Here is a 26623-nt window from a genome sequence, read left to right on the forward strand (position 1 = left end):
TGATCCGTTATAAATAAATAAATAACTAAAATCTATTCACAAAGTTCATACTCTCCCCTTGAAAAAACAACATATCCAAAGCTAAAATAATTAATACTCTGCTGCTGTTTTCTAGATTGAAATGATTCAACAAAAGTCATTAAATACCATTCTTCAAGGCAAGAAGACATACTACTACCTTTACGACCAGCCACTACACTTACTTCCAGAAAGCTACGTAGTCTCCTCCCTTGAAAGTCGGATTATAAATGCTTTAAGCTATACTCAGTTAGATGTTCTCTTACGTTCAGCACGCTCTGTTATGCTTTTCTCTGTACTTAAAACTTATTTTCAAAGGTTGTAAATACTTAGCCACACGATCAGAATGTTCAGATCACAAGCGAAGACATGTAAAAAGGATATGCTCATTTTTTCTACAAACTTATCATGTTCATCTTGTGTTTTAGGGAAGTTCTCAATGTCACTTTCTAGGCGCTGGATCTGACTGTTCATTGAATCAAGATTGCTCTTCAGAGTCTGGGCTGAAACTAAGGAGAAAAAACAAAACAAAACAAAATGACAATGAGTAAAAAGCTTCCAGATTCCAGAAAGGGTATCAGAAGGGGGAAAAAAACAATGTCAGTATAAATACTCTTGAGGAGAATGATTCCATTAAGTAGACTCACTTTTTTTGAATAACTGCTCATAAAAATCCTACTCTTCATAAAAATTAAGTGAAAATACCTAATGTAATATACCAAATCATCATATTTAATGTTGAAATGTCACCACTTAATTCTACCATTAGTTCAAATTATTCAATTTCTATTTAAATTTATTGGTAAAAATTCAAATATTTCATTCTTTTAAATCTAATTCCAAGATTAAAAAGTAACTAAGGTTCAAAGAGATTTTTACCTTATTAATGCATATTCTTGGTTAAAGGAATGATCTTATTAACGCATGTACAGAAACGATTTAAGGAACAGAAATGGAGAAAAGATCAAATATTTTTCTTTTATTGAAATTAAACTGATTTCTAGAAACCAACATCTGTGAAACCCTCTGTTAACATCAAAGATAGATTTGAATAATAAAAGCTACTGATAATTAAAAGAAGTAAAGGACTCCCAGTACAGCATCCACGAGGGGTGGGGGGGGGGGGGGGGGGGCGGGGGGGGGGGTGCGGGCTACTGTAAAGAAACACTGCTTATTCTGTCATATGCTATTCTAATGTAGGCCACTATTTCTGTAATTTGTATTAAACAACCACTAATTGATACATCGTGAGAGAAATCTCCATTGTAAATCCTGACACCACAATTTGGAAGGTGAAGCAGTACCATACCACAAAGAAATTCCAGAACTAGATAACGGTGGCAGAATCTCTGCAGAGAAGCCCCTGGTCAAATTGTAATATTAAAACAAACTGAACCCATAATATTGACTTCTATGACATAATCCATAAAGTCCACTTATCATTCTCAATTTAATCATAAACAGCAGCTTAACAAGCACTTCCTCTCGGTTTAAAGATGCATTTTAGAACCAAATTCTGTCTTCTGTTCTTTGTCTCCTCTTGCATAGTTTACAAATACGAGCTTTCAAGAACAAGCAGACAAGCTCACCACCACCCTTTCCCAAAGAGCACTGTAACATTTGCACTGTTTCATGTCCTTCCTCTAAATCGAGTACAGAATATTTCAAGTATACTCTGTTTCAGAGGCGATTTGTACTCTACAGACTGCTTGATCTTTAGTGACGCTGCATATAATCCTGGTCAGTTCTTAGCAGACAGTGCCACAAACAACTTTTGATACGTGGAACCAGAGGTGAGAACATCCAGCACGTTATCCACCCTTCAGTAACTGGCCAAGTCAATGCTCTTTATTGACTGCAGGCAGCTGCTCTACACAGCCAACACTGTAGATTCGCAGCCCAGCTAACCCAAGGATTCTTTGTGTAGTCAAGATAAGCACATGACTTGCTTATTTTTAAGGCGTTTCCACTTTATTTTTTGACGGTAAGCCATTTGTCCAAAAGCTGCATAGAGTTTTTTCAAAAGAATGGTTTCTTTTCCTGTTTCCTTGTAATTTCAAAAATTGTGCTGTGACTGTATGATGTTAAGCAGTAGCAGGAATTTTATTCTAGATGGCTTGAAAAACATATAGGATATAAAAATCCTGTAAATAAGGAACCTGTTCCCAGAACAAAATTAATTCTATATTCTTTGTAAGTAACAATTCATATTAGCCATAACACCACTGATTTAACTTTTCACAAGCACATTGAAACACATAAGGCACCAATACAGCCGTCTTAATCACAGATATAATCTTTATTTTATTTTCAATTTTATCTATTTTATACCGGGCACCAAAGGAACTACTAGTCATGTAATCTTAAAATTATACAGGTTTTTAAGCTTAAATCAACTGGGGGGGGGTGGGGGGGGTGGAATCTACACTGACCACAGCATCCTTGTAGCTATTAACTTAACAGTCAAGAGTTAACCTTGAAATCAACCACTAAAGCAGTTTGAATAATAAACATTGACAAAGCTTTTAGGTTATGGCTGCATTGGTTTAATCATTTGGTATTATTGTCAGAAAAGAAGCACACATTTGTGCTTGAAGTGAAGAACTTGAATTACTATAATATTTTTATAAGCTGTTATGTAGTTGGATAGGGAGACAAACAGCACTGAAGTAAAACAACACTAGAACTGAAAAATAAATTAGGAGGATGCAAATGGTAATTTTGTTGGTAAAAAGAATAGCAGCTGGTAAGTAAATAGGCAACAAAATATTTAAATGCATGACTGTTTGGCAAGAGTAGTAGTTTATTTTTGTGTGAAATTTAAAAGTGCAAAGAAATTCAGCAAGCAACGACAAATAAAAAGTCTTAGCCTATGTGATTAAAATGGAAGCAAAATGTTTCCAGTAACTCTGTTTTATAAAATTACGTTCAGTAAACAGTTTAGATCTGACTTTGAAAGTACGAAGGAACCCTATCCAAGCAAGAAGGCTGCATTCAAAAGCTGTGCTTCCCATAACTAACTTCTATATTCACACTGAATTATCAAAAAGCATTGTAGAATATTCATTTTCATTCACTTTTTTTGCCTAGCCCAGGCAATGTACAAGTTTCTGTTCAATAATTTATGAAGCCGTTGTTCTGCAAGACAAGCTTAAAAAGACTACGTAACACGAAACATATATATAGACTATAATAAAATATCTGCATTTCCTCTCATAAACCATTTTATTAGAGATTTACTACTTCAGTAACGTGAAGAGGAGGCAACATGAATACCTGTTACTCTTTTAGGGAAAATCATGTGAATTTCTTAAAAGTCTTGCAAGGTTTTAATTTATGAAAGCATAAACTCTACTTGCAGCAGAATGCCATTTCTTTGAAACCATCCCATAAATGCACATACTAAAAATTCTGTGTCCATCAATATACTCCTCAAAGCCAGTGATCGCCAAACAAAGGCTTGTTCACCTTCAGTTTGCCCATCATTCCACAGGAAAATTAGGATCCTAGTAGAACTAGCCTAAAAACCTATATGAAATGTAGCACTTGGTCTTCAGTGGCACACAAGCACTGTTCAAGCACCATTACTGCTAAAGCCTCTCTGTAGCAGTAATCACATTACTGTTCCATTTAATGTTGCAGCAGGAAGAGCAACCAACTAAATCCAGTACGCAAACATCTGATTTCAAGATAGGAACAACGAGGCAAATACCAAAAAAAACAGAAAAAGAAGAAAAAAAACCCAACCCCACCAGCAACAACAACCAGAAAAAAACCCTTCACAACCCCCACACACTCTAGAATGAGTAGTCCCAAAAAACCAGAAGTAGACTCCAAGAAATGTGGACATTTCCCTGTGTTAGCAGCAAAGATAAAATATTTGCCACGTTTCAAAAGTAAAACAAATCAACAGCAATAAACAATCCACCTCACCACCCTCTCAGCTTTACAGGAGAATTAAGACCCCTGATCCACAGTGCAAAGGTCAGCATTTAAGAAATGAGAACGCTCGAGAAGTCAAAAGAAAGTCAAACTTGCTGACACAGGGAATAGCGGAGGCAGATGGCATAAACAAGTTTAGAAGAGGATTATTTAGGTTCATATACAACAGATCCATAAACAGGTATGAAAAGCAATAGGCAGGGATGTAACGCGGAACACGTCTCTGAACACGCACGGACGGCGGGAGAAGCAGATTGCAAGAACGGCAACGTTCTCCCTAAATACCGTATCTTGCTGCCAGCGCCGGACAGAGCATCAGGTCGTGCGGACCCCTGGTCTGTCCCAGGAGAGCACTTGGCACTTTCTTATCCCTTAAGTAAAAAAACCCCGCATAAACCCCAAAACCTATATATGGACCCATCTTCAAGGCCAAGGAGAGGAAAAAAGGCAGCGAGATTTCTCAATCTACAGATTGATACCAAACGCTATCAGCCTGGCCCCTTATTTAGCAATAAGAAAAGACTGGCTTGCGGAGAGCGGCTGCAACTCTAAGGAGGAAAGAAATACAGCATCTTTAACATGTGTACCTCAAACCACTGTAATAAAAGGATTTATGAGAGGAAAAATTCAATACCAGAAATTAAACATGTATATTTCAACTAACTGAAGCATTATCACACAGAATTACTATTAATATATAGGATTAATACAAACAAGTTGAATATGAAGTTATGCATATTAATATAGTCAGATTCTTTTTCATTTCAGTGGAAGACTAATATGAGCACCTAGATTTATCAATATTCTCTCTGCACAGATACTGAATGAAGCTCAGTTAAACATGCATCATTAAATCTATGACTGAAAGATTATTTTGTGTATTATTTTTTATTTATAATGGAAAGCCACAGTCATTGAAGAGAAGGCACAATGTCATTTTGACATGAAAGGTGATAATTTTTTTTTCTTCACTTTACAATTTTCCCTGTATTAATTCCTCCTCTGTTAAAAAAAAAAATAAAAATCCCATCCACTTATTTTGGAGAAAGCAGTTGCACAGACTGCACACTAAGGAAGGCTTAGTGAATGTCTGGTAGACCACTTTAGTCCTAGAAAAATGCTACAAGCAGTTAATCTCATGTTAATGTCAAACGCTAGAGCTAGTCCCCACAGTCAAGCTAAGCATTTTATATTTACAGTAATAGTACCAAAGGACAGACTAATCCTTTCCAAAATAAGATTGCGTCAGACTAGTCCTCCCCTCTAACAAGGGGCGGAATGATACATTTTGATTAGGCGAGGTGTCTCTTGTACAATAAATTCAAAGGGTCTCTGATCACGATGCAAAACAGGGACAGCCATGTCTATGTTTAGTAGAAACTCTAAAGAGAGGGCCAGTGATATAAATGACTTCAGTAAGCAAAGGCAAGTCTATATGAAGAAAATGAACTAGTGGATTTGTAAGTCTAGACAGTATTTGTGTCATTACTACATTCTGAGCATACTAATGATTATGTAGTTCTTACTGCCTGAGGGCAGTTGGAAGTAGTCTTTCATAAAGTCTGAAAAACAGTTTGAGAGGAAATGGGTGAGCAAGTACATAATCTGCAGGAATTACAATCATTGATTACTCAGCTCATACCACTAAGTAAGTTTATATTTATTAAGCGAATAAATGTTCTGTTCGAGTTAGGTTAACAGTGCTGCTACAGCCTACTTGAGGATTCTGCGTAGCACAGTGTGTGTGCGTGTGCACATGCGTATCTCAGAATATACCTGTATATGTCTGTGTACATATGTACATATGCTATGATAAATATGGCGCAGGTATACATATGTATGCGTTTACATATGTATTTTTTGTGATACAGGTGTACCATGACACATGTATCTCACAGGCATGTATGTATATGCATATACATTTATATGTGTGTATACAAACACACACACACATATATATACCTCTATCTGTGACATATACCACAGTATGCCTGTATCACACAAAACAACCCATACTTGAAGCTTCACGGCTGAACAGCTTCCAGACTTGAAAGCTCCCTTTAACACATTATTTCTCAAATAATTACCATGTCACTATTCATACTAGAAATCTTTCCTAACACAGCTGCACTGTCTCCAGGACACAAACTACGATCAATCATGTTGTCGCACTTCGATATACAGATAAACCATTGTGCTAAGAGGTAAATCCAGCATTAGAAAAATGATTCTGAAAAGCATGGTACAGATATGCCTTCGGTCATAATTCCTCCTCGATACTAGAGGGGGGGAAAAAAAAGTAATTGTAGATACCACATGCATTATTTCCTTTATCAGAAATTAGGTCTTCACTACATGCTAAACCTAGAACAAACTTCAACAGTAAATATAACTCTATAGTGAAATGTTTTTCCCAGGAAGGACACTGAACTTAATCAAAAGAAGTTCTAAAGAAGAAACTAGATGAACAGTCAAGACAGGTGGGACCAGACAAACTCTTAAGATTACCTCCAACCAAGCCTACTAACAAGCAAAGACTCCTCTTTCCAGATAAACATCAAGTGTTAACAGAACTTAGGCAGAAGTAAAGAAGTAGTACTGAAAAACACATTCTTAGGCCAAAGTGTCTAAATTTCAAAGCAGAATGCCAAATATAGCAAAAGAAATGAAGTTCATAAGCCCAAAAGAAATGTTAGAAATGCTTAGGAGTGGAGGTTTAAACACCTTGGGATCAAAGGGGAAAAAACTAGAGAGTATCCTAACTAGCTAGGGTACATCACCATCCTCTTCTTCCAAAAAAGGGGTAAGCTTTCTGACACAGACTACTTGTGCTTGTACAGTCAATACATCATGCATAATACACTTCCCTCCTTCCACAGACTTTTCCTTGAATCTTTTAAAGCTTAGGACAAACACCAGCTCTGCCCAAATGGTAAAGTTTTGTTTATATATTACGACAATGTACTGTAAAGGAAAACATGTAATCTGAAAAAGCTTTAAAATAGAATTTTTAACAGATACATTTCTCACATAGATGTGCATTTGTACTTCCAATTTGCATGCTAAGATTTCATTCACCAGCAGGGTCTCTGCATTTTAGTTGCCTTATCACAACTTTGATATAGAATGGTGAGGGAAGGCGATGACACAGCTATGCTTTATCATTTCAGACTTCTACAGTGAAATGATTATCTTAGTTAACCAAAGATGATAAAGCAATTGTGCGTGGATTCTATTGTCCTGTCCATCTGCAAGCAGAGGTGAACCACAATTTTAAGGTAAGAGCACCTTGTAACAAGTCCAGCCCCAAGTAGCTCTTGGCTTTAGAGTTTAATGAGAGATTCAGTCTGAGACACTAATTATCTTTCAGTCCGAGATGATGTTTAATGAGGCATGTATGTGCAGAAGCTCTAGACTGCAATATTGTTCTCCAACTATAGAGAGAAAGGAAGGAGACACATCAGTCCTTGGGGGGAGGGCAGGGAAGGCACTCCACCAGACCAAAAAAGGGTCACTATCTCAACTGGGATCAACAGCTAAAACCAGAATACAAATGTTTACAAATGTATATGACATCTTCATATGTCTTACCACAGAAAGAAAACAGCTATATCTGATACAATTTAGGAAAAGGATGACAGATTTTAAACACACATCTGGAAAAAACTATACCACACAAGCTAAAAAGTTATAGAAAACAAATTTCGGGTACTGACTATGAACAGATTTTCAGCTTCTCAGAATAACAATAACAGGCATCGAAAGTGAGGAAATTTAATTTAAATATTACACGCGCTGAAGTGCAAATGCCATTAACAAGCTTGCCTTGACAAGTGAGATTGGGAGGCGGGGGGGAACAAAACATTGCCTGTTATGCCTAAAATCAGAGACGTCACAAGCAGCATGTCGTCTGCTCTCCTCTGGAGCTGAGGAAATTACAAACAGTGCTCATAATCCTGAAACACTCAATATATCCACAGAACAAAGAGAGAAATTTCTGTGGGTAGCATATGTTTAGTATCAATGTATGTACAGAACTGTACTCTGGTTTAGGAAATGAATCTGCTTGTCTCAGTTCTAGCAGTTATGTGCCTATGCACATGTTTTACGAATTAAGAGTAATTCTGATGCACATAACACAACTTCTTAAGACATTAAGAATCAATTACAAATGACAAACAGCGCATTAGGAGCCCACAATGCATTACCACTATCACTATCACTATGAACCAGTTGTTAAAACTCCTTTCCAAAGCACAGCACAGTACAAAGTCATTGGTGTCCTAAGTGACATACCAGAACATGAAATCTCTTCCTTGCTTTGGACAGGTCATATTAACCAACTCATTACTGACTCAAAATTGTTTACTTTTTAAGGTCAAATTAATTGGCAGCAAAAGACCAGTTTTCTGAAAACAAAAAAACTCTCTGAGCCCATAAGATTCCTTCTGGTTGAATCCTGACAAGTGTTATGATTATGTTTATGGCCTGCATAAATTCTGTGTGTGCCAACCTCCTACTTTCTCCAAACTCCCCTGTCAATACCAGCTTTCTCACCTAACTTTTCAGGTTTACCTCACTTACCTAAACTGCAAACAATAGTACATTGTAGAATATAAGCTTTATTAGTTAAATGTGAACTGACTTTTCATATTACAAATAAAAATCTTTTTGAAAACAGATGTCCCAATTTCAGAAACATAACCATAAGTTTTAGAAGTAATTGATGAGAATAGCGTTGTGTTCAGTAGCATTCTCTGGGCAATATGGGTGTCTCCTCCAGAGCACTCCAGAAACTCACTTCCCTTTGATGTTATTTTCATTACAAATGTCTTTTGAGATCTCAAAAGTTGAGCTAATTTTGAAAACAGAGCTTATAATTACAAAATCAGTGTCTATTAGATGAGCATACTGAAGCAAAACTTCCTGCCCGAAGGCATACAGCAAATCAGAAGTGAGGCAAGGGAAAAAAATGACTGGACTTTGATGTTCTAGTCACTGCATCCAGATTTGGAAGTGTTAACTGAACATGCTAAATTCTGCTGTGTTTATTTCAAAAGCCCACATTTTTGTACTGTCACTACCTCTCCATAGTCCGACTTTGCTTGGTTTGTATATCAGTTTGATATACACATGCTGTAATTGACTGTGAAGCACCTATGGCACATGATATTCAGTGGTGCATGTGTGCAAAAATTGCAGAAAGTAAGGAAGACAAAGAAAGAAGGGGCAAAGCTTTTGTAACACAACCTATCTGTTGTTACTAGAAACTCACTGAGAAGGTGTCGAGCAACTTCATCCAACAGACCTCTCTTCAGGCTCTCAACCCGCAACAGGAGTTTGGTCTTTGCAATTAACTGAAGTGCAAACCATGCTTCCAGAGGTATAACAACCTTTCTTACACCAACAAAAGTGCAAATTCAAGAACAGATGGGGGCGGGGCGGGGAGCGGAAAAGGTAGGTGCTGTTTTGGCTTTCACCTCTCCCTAGCCGCTGGTATTAAGGAATTCGAAATGGATTACATAATTTGAGAAGTCATTTAAAGCAGTCTTCAAATCTGAATTGGTTTAACTACAGTCAGAAGTTCTTAAATGCTTTAATTTTTTTAATAAGCAACAGCCCGTGAGAGTCATTTGAATCATTCTTTAATTTTGCCCTTGATATTTACACTTCAGGGAGAGAATGGATCCTTAAAATGCATGCCATACAAAATAACTTTGTTTAATGTGGAATCCAAACAGCACCTTCAAAATTCAGAACTACCACAATTTTGCATACCTTTTATTACACATTAGAAGATAGCAACTAAATAAATCTTCAGAATCTCCACAGACTGGGAAAATTTAGTAAGCAATTGTGCAGAGTGTAAGCCAATCCAGAGTCCTATTGAGTCTTCAACAGGATCTCTTTCAGAAATTGCACCTTGGAACTACAACACAAAAACTATCTCTGAAGTTTTTGCTTCCCCATCTTCCTCACTGACGCCTGTCCATGAAGGAGAACACGTCTCGAAAAACTTTTAATGAGATGATGCATAAGCTACCATCAATATGGTGATGCTATATGCAAATACAGGAGCGTTACTGGAAGAAAAAAAATCTAGTATTTGATGTACCTAACTGTGTATTTACCACATTCAGAAAAACACACTGAGAGTGTTTCTGACTTTTCAATATTGCAGTTTATGTGAATGAAAAGAATGATAGAAGTCACTATACAGTGCAAGATTGACTTTTGATTATGATGCAAAATGCCAACTTCAGATTCTATTACGGAGAGAAAAGTCACAGATGCAGGCATTAAATTTCCCACGCCAGAAGGCATTGTCTATTTTATATCCACTAATGTGCCAGATTGGGCAAAATCTGTTTCAGCAATTTAAACTGCACAAGGTGGAAAATACTGCGGATCTCTTCGTAAAAACACAGTTTCTTCTGCTGCAATGAACTATAAAACTTTTGTTTGACAGAAAAATGACTACTACTTATGAGTATGTTTTAAATTGCTATAGTTTAAAGCAACAATGTCACAGAATGTTTTAAAATATTTTTCCCACTCTAAATGGCATTAAATCACAGTGAAGTACCTGTACAGAATTTAAAAATTAGTATTTTCTTACAGTATTTTAATAATATATTAAGTATACACATATTTGCATTCCACAGTGCTTCCGATTGCTAATGTCCTTTCTAGACAGATACCTCAACCATCAGAACCATATGCTTGCAAATTAAAGAAATAAATTTTTTGTGTCATCATGAGTAAGAACCCTGTGCTCCTGTCATTAGTACTTTCTAGACTACTACACAGATATAATTCACCTCCCCCAAGGCATCTTTCACTTGATTTTACTCAGAATGCTCTGTGTTTCTTTTAACAATAGTTTAAAAGAATTATTAAGTGGTATACCTTTATAGCAGGCACAGACTTCTGTATGTTAAGCACTGGAAAAAAACCCTCATTAGTTCTGAAAGAGACTTTATTATCTATACCGCTTTCACAGTTAAACTCAGCCCTTCGCTTGGAGTTCAGCTGTTCTTGGGAGTCCTACGGAACTGCTCAGCGAACCCCAAAACCCACACTCCATCTACACATACAAAGTATCACTTCACCTTGTCCAACATGTCAGGAGAACATATAGAATGGCTAACGGCTGACTACAGACAACAGCATTCTATATCCACTCCTTTCTGAACTAAACACCTGTGGGACAACACAAGCTCATGAAACTTCGAATGACTCTAGGCAGCCTAGTAACTCCCACTCTTGGCAGACAAAGCAAGCAGGTAACGTAAGTATGCCAAGAACTCTTAAACGTAGCAGGAGCTGGACACAATGTTCAACCGAAAAAGATACGGTTATGTTTTATTTTAAATACAGGCACAATGTTTAAACCATGAACTGTGATATAGAACTGTTGCTCTTTTAAAATCTTAAATTAAGTTGTTGTTATAAAATACATGACTAATGTTCCTCCTCTTAATTTTACATGTTATGTATTTCTTTCTATGATTTCTGGGACACCTGACAATCAGAGGAGTTTCAAGTTAAAAAAGATGTACCTTTTCTAAGGAATTCCAAATGATACTTTTTACAATATGATTTTGTCTAGAAAGAAATCCCAAACTTGTTATCCAACTTTAGTAAGGTACCTCTTGTTTTTGTTTTGAAGTTTTGTTTGACTGAACCTGCAGAAAGGGATGGGAATTTGTCAGGTGTTTCATAAAATCACAGATTATAAGATGGTAAGAGCAAAGACCATGAAAAGCAGCAAGTGGAATAACAAGTAAAGTGGACAAGGCAGAAATATGAATACAGGCTTTGCATAGTTTCAACTGTAGGGGAACAACAGGAAAACACTGCAGAGTAGGGGAAGGTAAAGTGAATATCACTTCCATCAAAGAATCTAGTTTGTCACAATCTTGTGGTGTTTTTTTTTTTTTAAATTGGTTTTCCTTTCATACAGTCTGCTTCAAATAAGAAGGAATGCTTTTCCAGTAATCTCTTGACAGTTAATCAGTTTGACCTTTGCTTATACTTTCCAAATTAAAACTATTTCCTAATTTAATTTTGCTTTTCATAAACCTCTAGGATGATCTTCCATCTTTAAAAAGATCAAATATTTTATTATACTGAATATCAGATTATTGAAGATTTTAGTACATGCATGGGCAGTTCATCTAATCCCATTGACCTTTTCATATTAAAATCCAGTTTTATGTTTTATCTGCTAGTTGTTAAAAAAAAAAACCCATGCATCCGTTGTTCAGATGCTGGTTCTTTATTGTTATATGAAAATTAAAGCAAAACAAGACTTTCTTTTTATTTACATGGAACTGAGAAAATGCACCCAATATTTAAAAGAAGTTGAGCGTGGTAAGCCTTGTATTTGGAATTATGTATAGCTCAAACTACAAGGCCTAAAAAGTAAGAAGCATACATCTCACATAATCACTGTCACCTGTTTTGCTCGTATTTCCTTACTTCCAATTCAGACACAGATCATATTTGCGGTAGATTTCCTTCTATTTTATGTACAACTAAGTGATGTCAATGCCCTAATATCCATAGCTAATTTATTCCACAAGAAGCCTCCTACAGGGAAAATAAACCTAACTGTCCATCCCTGAAACCACTGGCTTATAAAACACCAAATAATAAATAGAAAGCAAAAATCTTCTCTTCCACACAAAGCATATTAACTACCTACACAGAAAAAAAGACCACACATGACAGAGCAGATGAACATTACAGTTAAACAAAAACCAAAAAGTACCACGGGGAACAGTTGAAGCAAGTTGTGCAAGTCACATTTATTCTGCCAAAAACCTGCTTTGTTACAGAAAGCAAAGAAGGGCTGAAAGGGAAGTTTTAGTCATTAAAAAAACCAGTAATTTATGCTTCTGATAAGAAGTCAGCACTGTTTATAGGAAACTTAATGAGCTTTTATCTTACAGAATGAAACAAATTTAACTGCAATAAAATCTGTTTCGCATATATTCTAAGCATCAGGATTATTAGTGATTTTGCTCCCATTACTTTGCTTTGTCTCTTTTCAATGCTATAGATTAACTAAACGTTACTAACCCTTTTGGTTAAATTCCTCCAGTCAACTTCCAGAACATCAGAGGCTTTCAATCAAATTACAAAAATCTCAAAGCTACAAGGTAAAGTGTTAGCCACAGGAGAAAATTAATGAAAGTTAATCAAATGTGCCTAGCAAACCATAAGGCTTTGTAAAGAATTTAACAAGAGATGCAGGAAAAAAAAGATTAAACTTAAAAAAATCATCTCCAGAAAAGAATTATCAAGTGGTAGAAAATGTTTCTGGAATTTAGATAAGATGACAAACTGCTATTTGCATAAACAAAATTAATCACTACGCTACTCTATCATAGGTCCTTGTGAACACACTGTCCAGATCAGTGACACTTATTGTGTAAGGTTGGAGGATGGAGAAGGAAAAAAACAAAACAAAACAAAACCAAAAACCCACCAGTTTGAGGAAGCGATCTGACTCCGTATCAGGTATTAAATCAAGTGTTAAAATGAGAAACATACTGTGCATGTATGCACACACACACAAGAGTGTTCACTCTCAAGCAAGAAGACTTCAAAGGCTTAATGGTAAACTAAACATCATCATTACACTGCTCACACAACTTCTCCTATGTGATTTTGTAAGTACATCACTGATACAAGCTGTATTATTTCCACAACCTACTTCAGAAGAAAAGTTACTTTATTACTGTTTTTCCCCTCTTCGCTTTTTCTCAGGTCAATAGATACCAGGAAAGCAAAATCCACATGGATTATCAATGCTTATAGGTTACATAATCCTACAATCTAAAATGAAATGTTGGAAGTATTTAATGTCAAAGCAAACAGCTATTACCTTTAGGGGTTTATCTATTTGCTTACCTTTACTTGCACTCTCAACATGCAGCAATTCGTCTGGAAATCTTAAGATGTCTCGGTAATTCTCCTCACAGATTTCTGCCAGAAAATGCAATAGGGTTGTTTTCTGATCTGTTGATTTAGTATCTCGAATCTAAAAAGGGAACACAGGAGAAGAAAAAGGAAAAAAATATCAATTTTTTTGGTAAAATGTTTAAATGAAGTGAATATTGCAGATGTAAACTCATTTGAAAAAAAATTACCTACACTGTTTGGCTGCAAACGGAACGAAGTATTTAAAAAAAGAAATTTCTGCAATTCTTCATAATTTAAGACTACAAAGGGAATGTATCCCTATGCTGTATTTTAAAAAGAACAATTATTTATGCTGAGAACAAACCTGAGGACAGTCCATAAAGTTCTGAGATTTTAGCAAAGCCAGTTCAGAATGCTCATTACGAACCGAGACTAAACAGAATAGAATGTAGTTCGTTCCTTCAGTGTCTCCCACTGCCAGATTCCTAAGGAATCCCTTTGAAGTGCTGCCTAACTGGACAGCATGCTAAAAGTCAGAATTTTCTCTACTACCAGTCAAGTTAAAGAAACGCCTTGTTGTAAATCCACAATTTTTTATTGAAGCAAAGTCTAAAGGATACTGCTTTATTCTAAAGACTTTCAGACATATTCTATACAAACACATGAAAAAAAATGCACCCCGCCTTACTGGAATACAAAATGACAACAGAAAAGCAAAGGTAATCCTAACTGCCAGTAAAGGAGATTTAGTACGTCCGGTTTTATTTATTAAAAGCTGCGTGAAAATTGAGCACAGTGTGAAGACATAGGTGATTGCTTATTTTCACTGTCCTCTCAACTGCAGAGGCAATTTTTAGTGGTCTGAAATAAACTAGTCGTCTTGAAGGTGATAAGACTCTCTGTCCTCCGTTAACCTAAGTGCATTAACTACTAGAATCAGTTTATTATTTTTAAGAAACAATTCTGAAATAATTGTTAAAATACAGGGCAAATTTGCTAGTGGCAGATTTCCAAGTAAGCATAGACCCTTGTGGCTAAATCCCACGGCAGAGTGCATGTGTATATGCAAAGGAACTTCATGAACTTAAGAGAATGAGAAAATGAACTGAAGTCCAAATTTAGTTTCTCCATTTTTATGCAGACATAAAGAACAAATGTATGAGCTGATTGAAGATTTAATGGAGGTAGAGATTACCCCTTATTGACAAAGGCAACAGAGACAGTAGGTGTATGCAAGAGCTTGAGGTGAGTGTACTTCACTTTTTATAGGGAATTAGTATTACAAGCGTATCTGTAAAGATTTTTTTTAACCGCATTTTATTAACTCATCTAGTACAGTTCTTACACAGAAGTAAGCTACAACATACACAACAAATGAAATCAAGGATTTATTTAAGAAGAACACATAAATGTGTGTGTAAAATCTCCTATTTGTTTTCTCATTCTCTAAATCACTAGAAGTTCTAATTCTATAATCCTCATGACAGGCTTGCCATCGATGTTCAATTTAATACAGGCATTTCAGCTTTAAGGATTACCCTGTTAAGAATAAATGAGTGCAGTCGAAAAACAGGCTTTTAAAAATATAAGGTATTTAGGCAATTAAGAATGCAATTTAATTCATACTGATTCGGTGATTAAAGACTAAACAATGCTCAGTAATGGTATGCGGTTAAAAGGTTTTAATGCGTTACGTACGTAGAAGTTTTTCCAACTTGAAAAAAATCATAGATTTAGTGGCCAAACATCTGCATGGTAAAAAGAAATTGCATTTCAATTTGTCTGTGAACAAGAATCGGGGGATTTGCAGTCTTTGATCTCTCTGACATCGTCAAGTGGATAAAGCTTTTTTTTTTTTCCTAAATGGACAAAATCATTTTGCCTTCAGATTACAACTGTTTTGTCACATCATATTAACAAGAGTTAATATTAGCACCTGCTGATTTGTTTAAAACCTGTAGTACACAGTCATTCAGATCTTAAACAACTGTGTCAAATTAACTTCTTTGGCCCAATCAAAAAACATCTCAGCTACATTCATCCATATTTTCAATAGCTAAGAGACACAACGAGTAACATTCAGCTCTGTGTGATCTTTAGAATCAATATATATACTTCAAAAATCAAGTTTTAAGCCTACTAATATAATGAGAAGGCAAGGAAGATAGGTGTTTCTCGAGTGTAGTTTAGCAGATACTATTTAAATATAAAAACAGAAATGAAAGATAGAACTGGAATGGTAACTAACAGCAGCATAGCTGTGTCTTTACATTCTCTATATTCACAGAGTATATTTGTATTCAAGGTGAATTTTTTGTCTCCTCTCTCTCTTTATTCTTGGGTAGAATTTAACGTTTTTTACTTTATGGAAAAGACAAGTCTGGGTATTCTGAATTAAAAAGTAATCTTTTAAGAAAGTAAATTTTGTTTTTCTCATATCCAGGTAAAAGTGTCCCTAGTTTCAATTTATGATCCCTGTCTCTCATTCTTTTGCTGCACACTTTGCTAAAAAGCTTGACTCCACCTTTACAGTAACCTATTTGGTATTGGAAGGCTGCTACAGGTCCGTCCGTCCCCCCCGCCTCCCACTTTATTTCTCCAGACTAGAGACTCTTTCCTTAGTGCTCCAGCCCCTGACCAGCTTGCTGGTCCTCCACTCAAGTTTATCAACAAAAAAAAGATCTTTTGGACAGAATATTGAACACCATGTTCCATACGCAACCCCGCAAATTCTGAGTTAAGAGCAAAAAAAAAAAAAAAAAAGTCACCACCCGTGACCTCCTGCCTACGCCCCTACCAATAAAGCCCCGGCCGCTGTCAGCCTCCACTGCTGCTAGGGCAGCCTACTGCCTCCTCTCCGGGCTTCCCGCTGAGCTGCTTCCCGCTCTCCAGACAACACATCTGGAGCAGGTTAAGCCTGTCCCAAGTGCAGGACTTTGCACGCAGCACCTCACAATATCACCACGTTAAATACAAAATCAACTTTACCATCCCATTATTTTCCCTCAGCATAAAGCTACACTGTCCTTTTACCAGCCAGAGCTCTGGAAAAGGGCAAGTTTAAGATGCTAGACTTACAAGCAAAATACACTTAGGGCCTCTGTTACATTAAAAGGTTAATAAACAGAAAATCAAGACAAAGTATCTAGTTTCTCATCAAAAGACTATTATTAAAAAAACCCCAACACTCAGGCAGCTGACATTTAGTCAATGTCTTCCAACTAAAGAAATATCTTATTTGGGTCAGCAGACTAAAGGCAAAACATGAGAGGAAAAAAAAAAACTTCAATATTTTTCCCCCTTCTTTTCATTCCTTGCACTATTACTTCACAGATGATAGTTGAAGCTAAGATTTACAGTAAACGGTGATTAGATTTTTTTTTTTTAAATATGGTGACTCTTAAATACATCTTAACATACAATTCAATCAGAAACACATACTTCAATGAAATATTCTATGGGTTTTAAATTCCAAGTGATATTATGGGTTTGTAAGGGAACAAAAAAGGAAAAATGACATCCATTTCAGTCGTGAGTGTTCCAGCCTCACAACTGTAGGTAAGTATGGACATAGGCCAGTGCAAAGGAAAAGGCGGACCGTACAAAGGGTTACATTTTTCCAAGTGGCCAGAATTTCCTCGCTAGTGACCGAGGTGTGTTAAACAAAAACCAAAACCAAGTAAAATGGGTTAAAAAAAGGACTTCGCTTCCCACCTAATATGTACTGGTACACAAGTCTGTGAATCCTAAAAATGCCTGCCTTTCAAATGTTTCTGCATTATGCCCTCCGTATTTTCATCCTTTTAATTCTCAAAGCATTATCATATTAGAGAAGTCATAATAGTTCCCCAAGACTTGGCAAACGAACAAAACTCGCCAGCAGTAATGGAATTCACCATTTGGAATACAAATAATTGCTTTACTTCTGCATCTTTAGTAGTGTTAACACACTGGAATATAAAAGCTTTTACAGAGCAGTGTCTGCATATATGGCATTTGTAAAACATTAACAATGCATGTCACTGACTTAAGGTTTTCCAAATTTCCTTATTTTTAAAGAGGACACTAATACTGCAGTGTTAAAACTTCCAAATACAGGTTTCGATTCTACGGCCTTTCTTTATCTGAGAGACAGAATTTGGGAATAACACATTTAGTGGAAAAAAAGAAAATCAGCAGATCAGTGTAGGCTTCAGAAAGCAGCTTCCTGCTGAACGCTGAAGCATCAATTTGAGTAGTCCATACTATCAGGTTCATTGCTTAGGAAAGGATTAAAGACTAATACACACAAAACAGAATACTCGCAGCACACCCATTCAAATCAAGTAATATGCAGAGTACGATGTTTAGGTCTGTAGCTCAGAAATAACATCAATATAACAAAAAAACTCCTTTACATGTAGTATCTTGGTAAAGCATTTAAAACATGCAAATCATACCATAACCCACTTCCAGAATATTTTTTTTTTTTAAACAGGTACTTTTGGATTAAGTTTTCAGGTGAGAGGGTTAAAACTGACAGCCAATATAAGGGAAAATGTATGTTTTAACTACCACTAGAGTAACATTTACTATAGCTGTTAAAAAACCTTTCTATTGATTTTTATGAGATTGTATAACTTATATCCTAGAAATCTTTCCCACCTTAACAGAAAAGGGGCTGGTAGACAATTAATAAATGTCCACTAATCAGTAATACACAAAACAGCTTGTCTTGTACTATTTGCATGAGGAACAAGAAGTAACATACTATTAGTTCTTATATCAAAAGAAATTGATCCAGCTAGAATACTACAAAAGCTTTATTAAAACAGAGGGATCCTTGCTGCTAGTCTTTACATTAATTCACCACAAAAAGAGCAGAAGTTGTACCCTACATATGCTTAAAGCAAACCTGTCTTCTTTCAGTTAAATTTCTGTCCAGCACAACTTTGGAGCACCATGAGGGTTCTCCCGTCCTTGATAAGCGATAGTAACTGCTGCAGTAGGGGTTCAGAACAGCAGTTGGATCATTTGTACACATTAATCAAACACAACTGGTAAAAAGATTTACCTTTAATGAATTACTACAGCAGCCTCTCTGAAGTTTATGACTTTTTCTGACATATTTATATTTTCAGAGCACTTAACACTTAAGCAATCATAAATGCTCTAGTGCATACATCAGAGTAGCTGCTACTGCTTGCCAGCCTTGATACAGCGCAAGAATTCTAATGTTGATCTCTCTTATTCGAACAAAATTAAGTTCTCTGTCTTCTGCCAAAGGTTGTTTACAAATCTTTTTTTTCTTCAATAACATCATACACTGCAATATAACATTCAGAAAGATAATCTGCTTTTAAGGATTTACAATTACTATACAGGCATTAGCTTTTTACCTATGACCAGACAGGTTTGAATTCATGCTTTCTTTTTCTTTATCATCTTTTAATAAAAGTTGTTATACAATAACAGATTTCTGTGTACAAAATGACCAGCTCTGTTTTAAGAATGTTTATTTTACAAAAAGAAATATTTATCCCAGATCAATACCTGCCTTTGTTCTTTTCTTTTTTCAGATCATATAAAGTAAGCACTACATCTACTAAACAGACAATTAATTTTAAGATTGCTCAAGGACAACAAAAAAAATCATTATGAACATCAGGTTTTATTGAAAAGTGAATTCATCACATTAGGATACCTCATCATTAAAACAACTCTGCTTTCTATGTGCATTTTGCACATAGAAACGTGTACACACAGATGTGTGTACTACCTTGCTGACAGCTGGCTCAGAAAAAAAAATTGAAAACTCTCTTATAATGGGCAGAAAGTCCACTGACAAAGATAGTTTAACTCACTGGTCAAAAAAAAAAAAAAAAAAAAAACAAAAAAACACCAAAAAAAACCCAACCACCAACCCAAAGCCAAAAAAACCCCACAACCAAAAAAATCCAAAAAAACACAACCCCCAAAAAAACAACCACCCACAAACTAAAAACTTACAAACATTGAGCCTTTATTAAAAATCACTGAGCAAATATCCATTGGTTTGATTCTCCTCATCTTAATATGTTTTCTGGTTATTTTTTCCGAGACTTAAATCCTTGTCTTTGGGCAAAACATCAGCATATAGTACAGAACAGCTGAAAACGAACATGAGTCAAGTCATCTAGATTTATTATAAACTCTGTTCATGTAACAACTGAATTCCTTCCCTAACAATAATATTCAGAGGATAATACTGTTATTTAATGTATATCTTACTTTGTACCATCAAGTATCTTACAGTGAGGGTCACAAAAAAAGTAAAAAAAAAAAAAAATTTAGACAAAGAAATGACCAACATTTTAAAATGTTAAGTCAAATGGTCTTGTTTGATTTTAAAAGTTGTATGGAAGCACTTCGTACTTTAGGCAAATAATGTTTAAAACTGGTTAGAAATTCTCCTCCTCATTCTAAAGTTGCTTTAAAAAAAGTAGCACGTTTTATGGCAAACAAAACAAAAAAAATGAGCAGAAAGTTTCTTTGGCACATTTTATCTGACTTCTAATCTAACAATGTACCTGAGGTTACGGAAGGGTGACTTCTAAATTGTAACATCCTATTGCTCATCATGGTTCAATATACAAAAACAAACAGTACACAAATAGTTCACAAAATATTAAAACAAGTTAGTAATTTTTATGCTTTACAGGTATTCTATCAAAATGTAAAATAAAGGCTCCCAAATTCTTCTTGAAAACCTGACTGAAACACATTCCCTGGAAGAAGAAATAAAGACACTCATATGGTAACAGTGCCTTCCCCCCAGCAAAAAAGAACCAAAACACCAAACAAAAAAACAAAAACAAAAACAACAACAAAAGAAAAAAAACCCAACAACTTCCAATGTTCACACAGCCTTCCAAAATTTAGTAGCATTCAGATGCCCCACAGAGCAAAACCACATAAGCCACATGACACTGGCGAACAGACTGCTACCTTGTTCTTGCTGTTAGATGTCACATTTCTCTTATTGCCTTCATCAGCCAAAAAATATAAATTAGAAATTTTAATTCAGATTTCAGTAAACAGGACAATACACTCACCCTACCATGCTGACACATACAGAAGTTTTCGTTTTCACAGTGAAGGCCAATTATTGACCAACAATCCTAAATTTTGAGACTGTTTAAATAGTATAATAAAGCTGGTAAGTGGCTGCAGACAGGTATTAAACATGGTGCTTATAAAAGGTATTACCACATAATATAGCTTGATATTTTGTACTAATCACAAGAGTTAACAAAGGCCTGTCAGACTGTTATTAGCACGAAGCCAATAAAGCCATCTTACTATTTTGGGTGGAAAACTGGGCTGAATTTGAAAGCTATTAAACAAAGAAACCAAATGCAATTATCAGTTGAAAATAATCAATGCATAAATAGTCATTACCCAAATACAAATTTGGGTTCTTAACAGTAATTTAAAAAAAAAAAAAAAAAAACAACCCATTGTGAATACTAGCTGCGTAAGCACCTCTTATTTATGAAATTAAACATCAATGGAGTAGAAGGTTACTTCTCTAAATATGACATTAAAGCATAAGTACTGGTACAGGACCACTTGAAAAAAAAATTCTTGCAAAAGCACATTATTATACTGATCTAATTCAAATTAGAATGGCAAATACATAAAGCAATGAAAACAGGAGCTTTAAATAGCAGAGGGTATCTTTTAACTTGAATAATAAACAATAAATTTAAATTGTAGACAATGCCAGTGTCACTCTGTCTGGAGAAACTTATCTACATTTCCATTAATTTAAGTGACTTGTTCCAAGTTTGGAACTTATGAATGATAAATCACAGGCTTTAATCAATATGTAGAGCTATTAATGATGAAATTTCACGTCTAGATTTTGGCAAGACCTTCTTTTTTACTCCAACAACCATCACTGTCTTTGTGATTATTTTATTTTCAGACATACCCTTATAACAGAATATAGCTAGTACCTAAATGCAACAGCGCAGCCAGCATTTTATTAGGGAGAATGTTTAAGTATTTTCTCTAATGTCACAGGTTGGGGGGAGGACACTTATCTATCTTGAAAACAAAAGTTAACAAATAGATTTTGTTTCTGATGGCAAGGCTGAATTAAATAGTCAGAGATTTTTGTCTCAGCTATTTTAAATGGAATTTAGCTGTAAGCAGAGATAGCTATGCTTCAGCAATTATTCAGTTCAGTAGAGAACAATTTGCAGGATTAGTCAATCTACATTAGCTGTGTCAACATCTGTGGGATTTGCATTGACAGCAATTCATAAATCTATCACCTGGAGTGCAAGAATACCTTCTCAAATCTATGCTATGCTAAAGTACCATTCATGCACAGTCATCATTTCCCCTCCCCCTCATTAACAAATAGTTTTCCACTTAAAACATTAATTTCCCTTTAGATCACACTACTACCGAAAACAAAATGCAGCACAAGATTTATTAAAATAAAAAAATCCTTCAACTTGGCCTCGCTTTAAAAAAGCTATTAAAAAATGAAAGTATTTCTCGGGTGATGGTTTTTATTTTACCAAAAGTTAGCAATATCTTTGTACTAAACTACAGCAAGCAGGGTCTTTACTGAAATATGTCAGATCAGACTTGCTGTGCGTTTGAAATATTATTCCCCGCCCCCCCCCAAGGTTAAATCTCCTTGAGGTACCCATCAGATTTCCTCACGATGCCCAAAAAAGGGACTTGAAACCTGGACCCTCTGATTCAACCAAACAAAAAATAACTGAAAAATTCCTCTGCAAGACTTATGTTAACTTTAAAAAAGAAAAAAAAAAAAAATCTGTTTACAAATGTTGCACCCCTTTCTTTTAAAGATACATTCAAAGGTACTTTACAAACAGAGATGGTCAAGTTCAAATCAATGCCTTACATTTTACCATAAAAATAAGCAAGCACTGCACATTAAATTCTGACTGCTACAGATTCTGAAGTTCTTGTTGCATCCCATATTTTGCCACCACAATTGAAGTTAAAGCTAGGATAACAATGTCTATCTTTAATCCCAAATGCTGATTTCAGTGCCACTGCTTGAGGGACAGCTGGGTAGAAGATGGGAAGAAAGACAAGTGGCTAGAGCTATTTAACATATTCCGAGCTCTATGTATATTCTGTTGGCAAGATGACAGTTGAACAATTCACACCGAAAAAGCTGGTCTACTTGTATACTCCAGACAGACTCAGAATGGACTTACAATTAAACAACTGCCTTAAATTGCCATTGCACTGAGAAAGACAGCTATAGCATCCTAGAAATGTTTAGCTCTGTATTTGTCTATCCATTATTAAAAACAGAGATGCAGTCAGTAGCTACATTGATTGAATGTTGTTCCCTATTTAGGGCACTTTCTCTTGTGTCGTGCGTTTCACAAATCTGCACTTACAAATTTTATAGCTTCATCTTACCTTGCAAAGAAAACTGATGTTAAAACCAAGAGACTGTGCGTTTCTAGAGCCAGAGTTCATGTAGTTTCCAAGGAACAGCACTAACTCTAAAAGCTTACTAAAGCTTTCACTCTTCTTCAGCTCTTCACAAGCTAGTGTAACCGCCACAATGTCAGGTTTGATATTGTTTACGTGCTCTTCAAACATAAGCCTGAAAAGGATGCCATTGAGACGTGACCGCAACATTTTCACTGAACTCATCTACAAAATAAGAAACATGAAATCAGAACATAAAACCCAAAGCTTATTTATGCAAAACAGCTTATATATTAAAAACCAATATTGTTCAAGACTACAATTTCTGTGTTTTCACTGCCTATCTTGTATTTCCAGGAATCTGTACCTGCCCCCAGATATTTTTCCCCAAACCATACACCTTCCCTGAAAAAATTCAGTGACGCAACATATTGAAAATAAGAGAGTACTTTGTGTTACCAAACCATTTAACTTGTGAATTCCAAACTCACTGGCAATAAACGCACACTGCCAAAACCCTTCCTCCCAGCAAAGGAAATGTAAGCCAATTCCACCAGTTAACAAGAACTGAAAATCAGCCTGAAGTGGCAAACATTTCATTACATCTCCAGTGAAGTTACCCTTGAACTCTGATATTTACCAATTTCCTAAAACTAAGCTTCTCAGTTTTTATTCCTTCAGAAATGGTACAACAATCTCTCAAGTGTGTCTGCTGATACCAGCACAAATGCAAACAGCTACACTTCAGTCCGATTAAGCTAAAGAATTATACTTTCCATTTTTAGACTCTTTTACTGAGCTGACACACAGCTCTCAACTTGCTCTTGGTCCCCGGGAGAGCAATAGGGGAGGGAGATGATGAATTCTTAGGGACCCTTGTGGAAGGACGTGGGGATCTCTGAGTGAGTTTGAGACACAGGAGGTCAAGCTTCACTAGTCAGATATTTATATAAAGCCAGGTCACATTAGTACTACTCTTCATGAAATGTTTTCTGCCATTGTACTGATGCAAGCTGTTAATTGTGATACTTACAGATGACATCAGTGCTACATCTAACAAGGTGTTTATTTTTGCGGTTTTCAATTAAAACGAAACCCAAACTGGGGTTTATTCAGTTATTATCTTATAGCAAGTTATAAAATAAATAACATGAATCCTACCAGTATTGACAGTTGCCAAACAAGCTCAAAGGTATTTTAAAGATACACCATGATATATATTTGATCCTAAGACTTTTCAAGTTGATGCCACCAAAAAGTCCCAATCTGTGTATCCCAAAGAATAATCAGATTCCGGAGGTGGATAAAGAGGTTTTGGCTGAAATTCATGACAATAAATTTTATACAAAAACCAATATACCAGAGATATTAAAGTAAGGATATACTTCTGGTATACTCTTTCAGTTCTGATCCCATGACATCATATTTTGCAGGCAACATACTGCTTCCTTTTTAACCTCTTGTCTTTTTCTCCCCTTAAGCAAATTTTGTAAAACTATTGCCCAAGATATTATCACCTTTATGTTTCAGACACTTTGCAAAAGGTAGGATAGGACTCATTCCTTCCTCACCTGATAAAAAGATGGGAGGTTATAAATCACAACATGGTAACATAGTAAATGACAGAGACACTGAAAAGCATCTACAACTGTGATGCATTAGTTTAAATCTCCAAGACCAATTTCATTAGACTTAGACGAGCTACCAAAGTATGTCCATGTCTTTCATATTGTGCACAAGTGATCAGCAATATTTCCTCCTACTTAGCAGCGGACTATAATTCACAAGAGATATTTAAATATAAGAGAAGAGATATGTATTGAAAATTTTTAATCCACTTAAAAATTTTCATTTAAATGCAGGAATGATTACCTTCCAAATCTAACTCCTAATTTTAATTAGCAGAATACAGAAAGATTTCTCCCCCAATGTATTCACTATCAGTGGTGTTCCTGAAGCACTTTGTCCCCCTGAAAGAAAAGCTTTGTTATGTGACAAATCACAGATCTTGGCTACCAAACAGAAAGATTCTTATGTGCTCATGTCCCTGTTGCCCAAAGCTTTACCATAGCTCCTTGAGGAACCATGTTTTTTCTACTGGTGTTATCTACCACAGACAGCTACCAGAAGCAGCAGCAATAACTTTCACAGGAAAGCCTTGGGTGGCCTGAATAATGATGAATTCATACTAAAATGAAAATAAATATGAAGGCACTCCAGATGGTCCCGAACAATTCATATGATCAGACTGGAACGAGGAAAAGGAAAGGATCAGAAAAGAAGGGTTTCAGCATAACTTGCAATCTTTTTTTATACATGTCCATTGTCACAAATTTCTCTGTGAGCCTCTGTAAGTCAACAGCATGCAAAGTCTTGAAATATTATTCTTCTAATCATTCTGTATTTCAGAAATATCCCACTGAAAACATCTGCCTTGAAAGGATCTACCTTCACTGAGCTTCAGTAGATGGAAATTAAAATTAATCACATAATTTGCTTTAATTTCTGCAGAACAATCTCCAATTACTCATTTTACCCAAAAATGCACAGGAAAAAAAAGCTGTCAAAAGCTTTAGATCCTGAAAACAGAGTGCAACAAAACACGTATAAGCCAACAGAACAGTGTGACAAACACTCGTGAAGAATAATCCTTTAGAACACTTCAGCCAATTTGTACTTTCTTTTTTTTAATGCTGTGAAGTGTCATGAAACACTGATCATTTATTTGTTTTGCAAGGTAGTTTGACTACCAAACCAGTAGTAAGTTTTAATTTCATTTGGTGATCTGCAAAATATTTAAAAAGTATCTTGACAATTTCGTAAGAGCTGTTTCAAGTGGGTTATTTCCTTAGAATTCAAAACATTTTTGTATACATTATGTGCTTTATGTATCAATAGAAGATGTTCACAAATGCTATTTTACTTCCCCCTTCCCCACCCTGCCCCGGTTTCTCTTTCACATGCATGTTTCTAAGTACACATGTTCAAGGACTGATAAACATATTGAACTTAGAGCAATCTTCTGCAAATAGGTAAGGTGCAAAGATTACATTCACTGAGAAAAAGGTCAAATTGTTCATAATTCTACAAAATTAGTGTCAAAGGCATATAGAAAATAACACATTCAAATAGGCACATGTAACAGCAAGTGTTAGCCTTCACCACAAACAGTTAAAACAGGAAAAAAAATGGGTATTTCTTTTCCAGCTAACTGTGAGCACTGGACTGCATGTCATTATTTCCCCTTCCAGGCTTTCATAAAGGTCCTTGTCTGAAT

The 26623-nt window shown here is 35.6% G+C and overlaps 1 protein-coding gene across 1 annotated transcript in view; it reads right to left on the reverse strand.

The window, feature by feature from the left end:
• Positions 1–26623, reverse strand: part of DIAPH2 (diaphanous related formin 2) — a 249543-nt gene that overhangs the window by 120533 nt on the left and 102387 nt on the right. Inside the window, exons 23-25 of the mRNA XM_075720412.1 lie at positions 23332–23571; positions 13882–14011; positions 388–527 (exon numbers count right to left, since the gene is read on the reverse strand). Of these exons, the coding sequence (XP_075576527.1) occupies positions 388–527; positions 13882–14011; positions 23332–23571 (510 nt within the window). The remainder of the gene's footprint in view (positions 1–387; positions 528–13881; positions 14012–23331; positions 23572–26623) is intronic.

The sequence above is a fragment of the Pelecanus crispus genome, chromosome 13 (genome assembly GCF_030463565.1).
Source record: "Pelecanus crispus isolate bPelCri1 chromosome 13, bPelCri1.pri, whole genome shotgun sequence".
Classification (NCBI taxonomy): domain Eukaryota; kingdom Metazoa; phylum Chordata; class Aves; order Pelecaniformes; family Pelecanidae; genus Pelecanus; species Pelecanus crispus.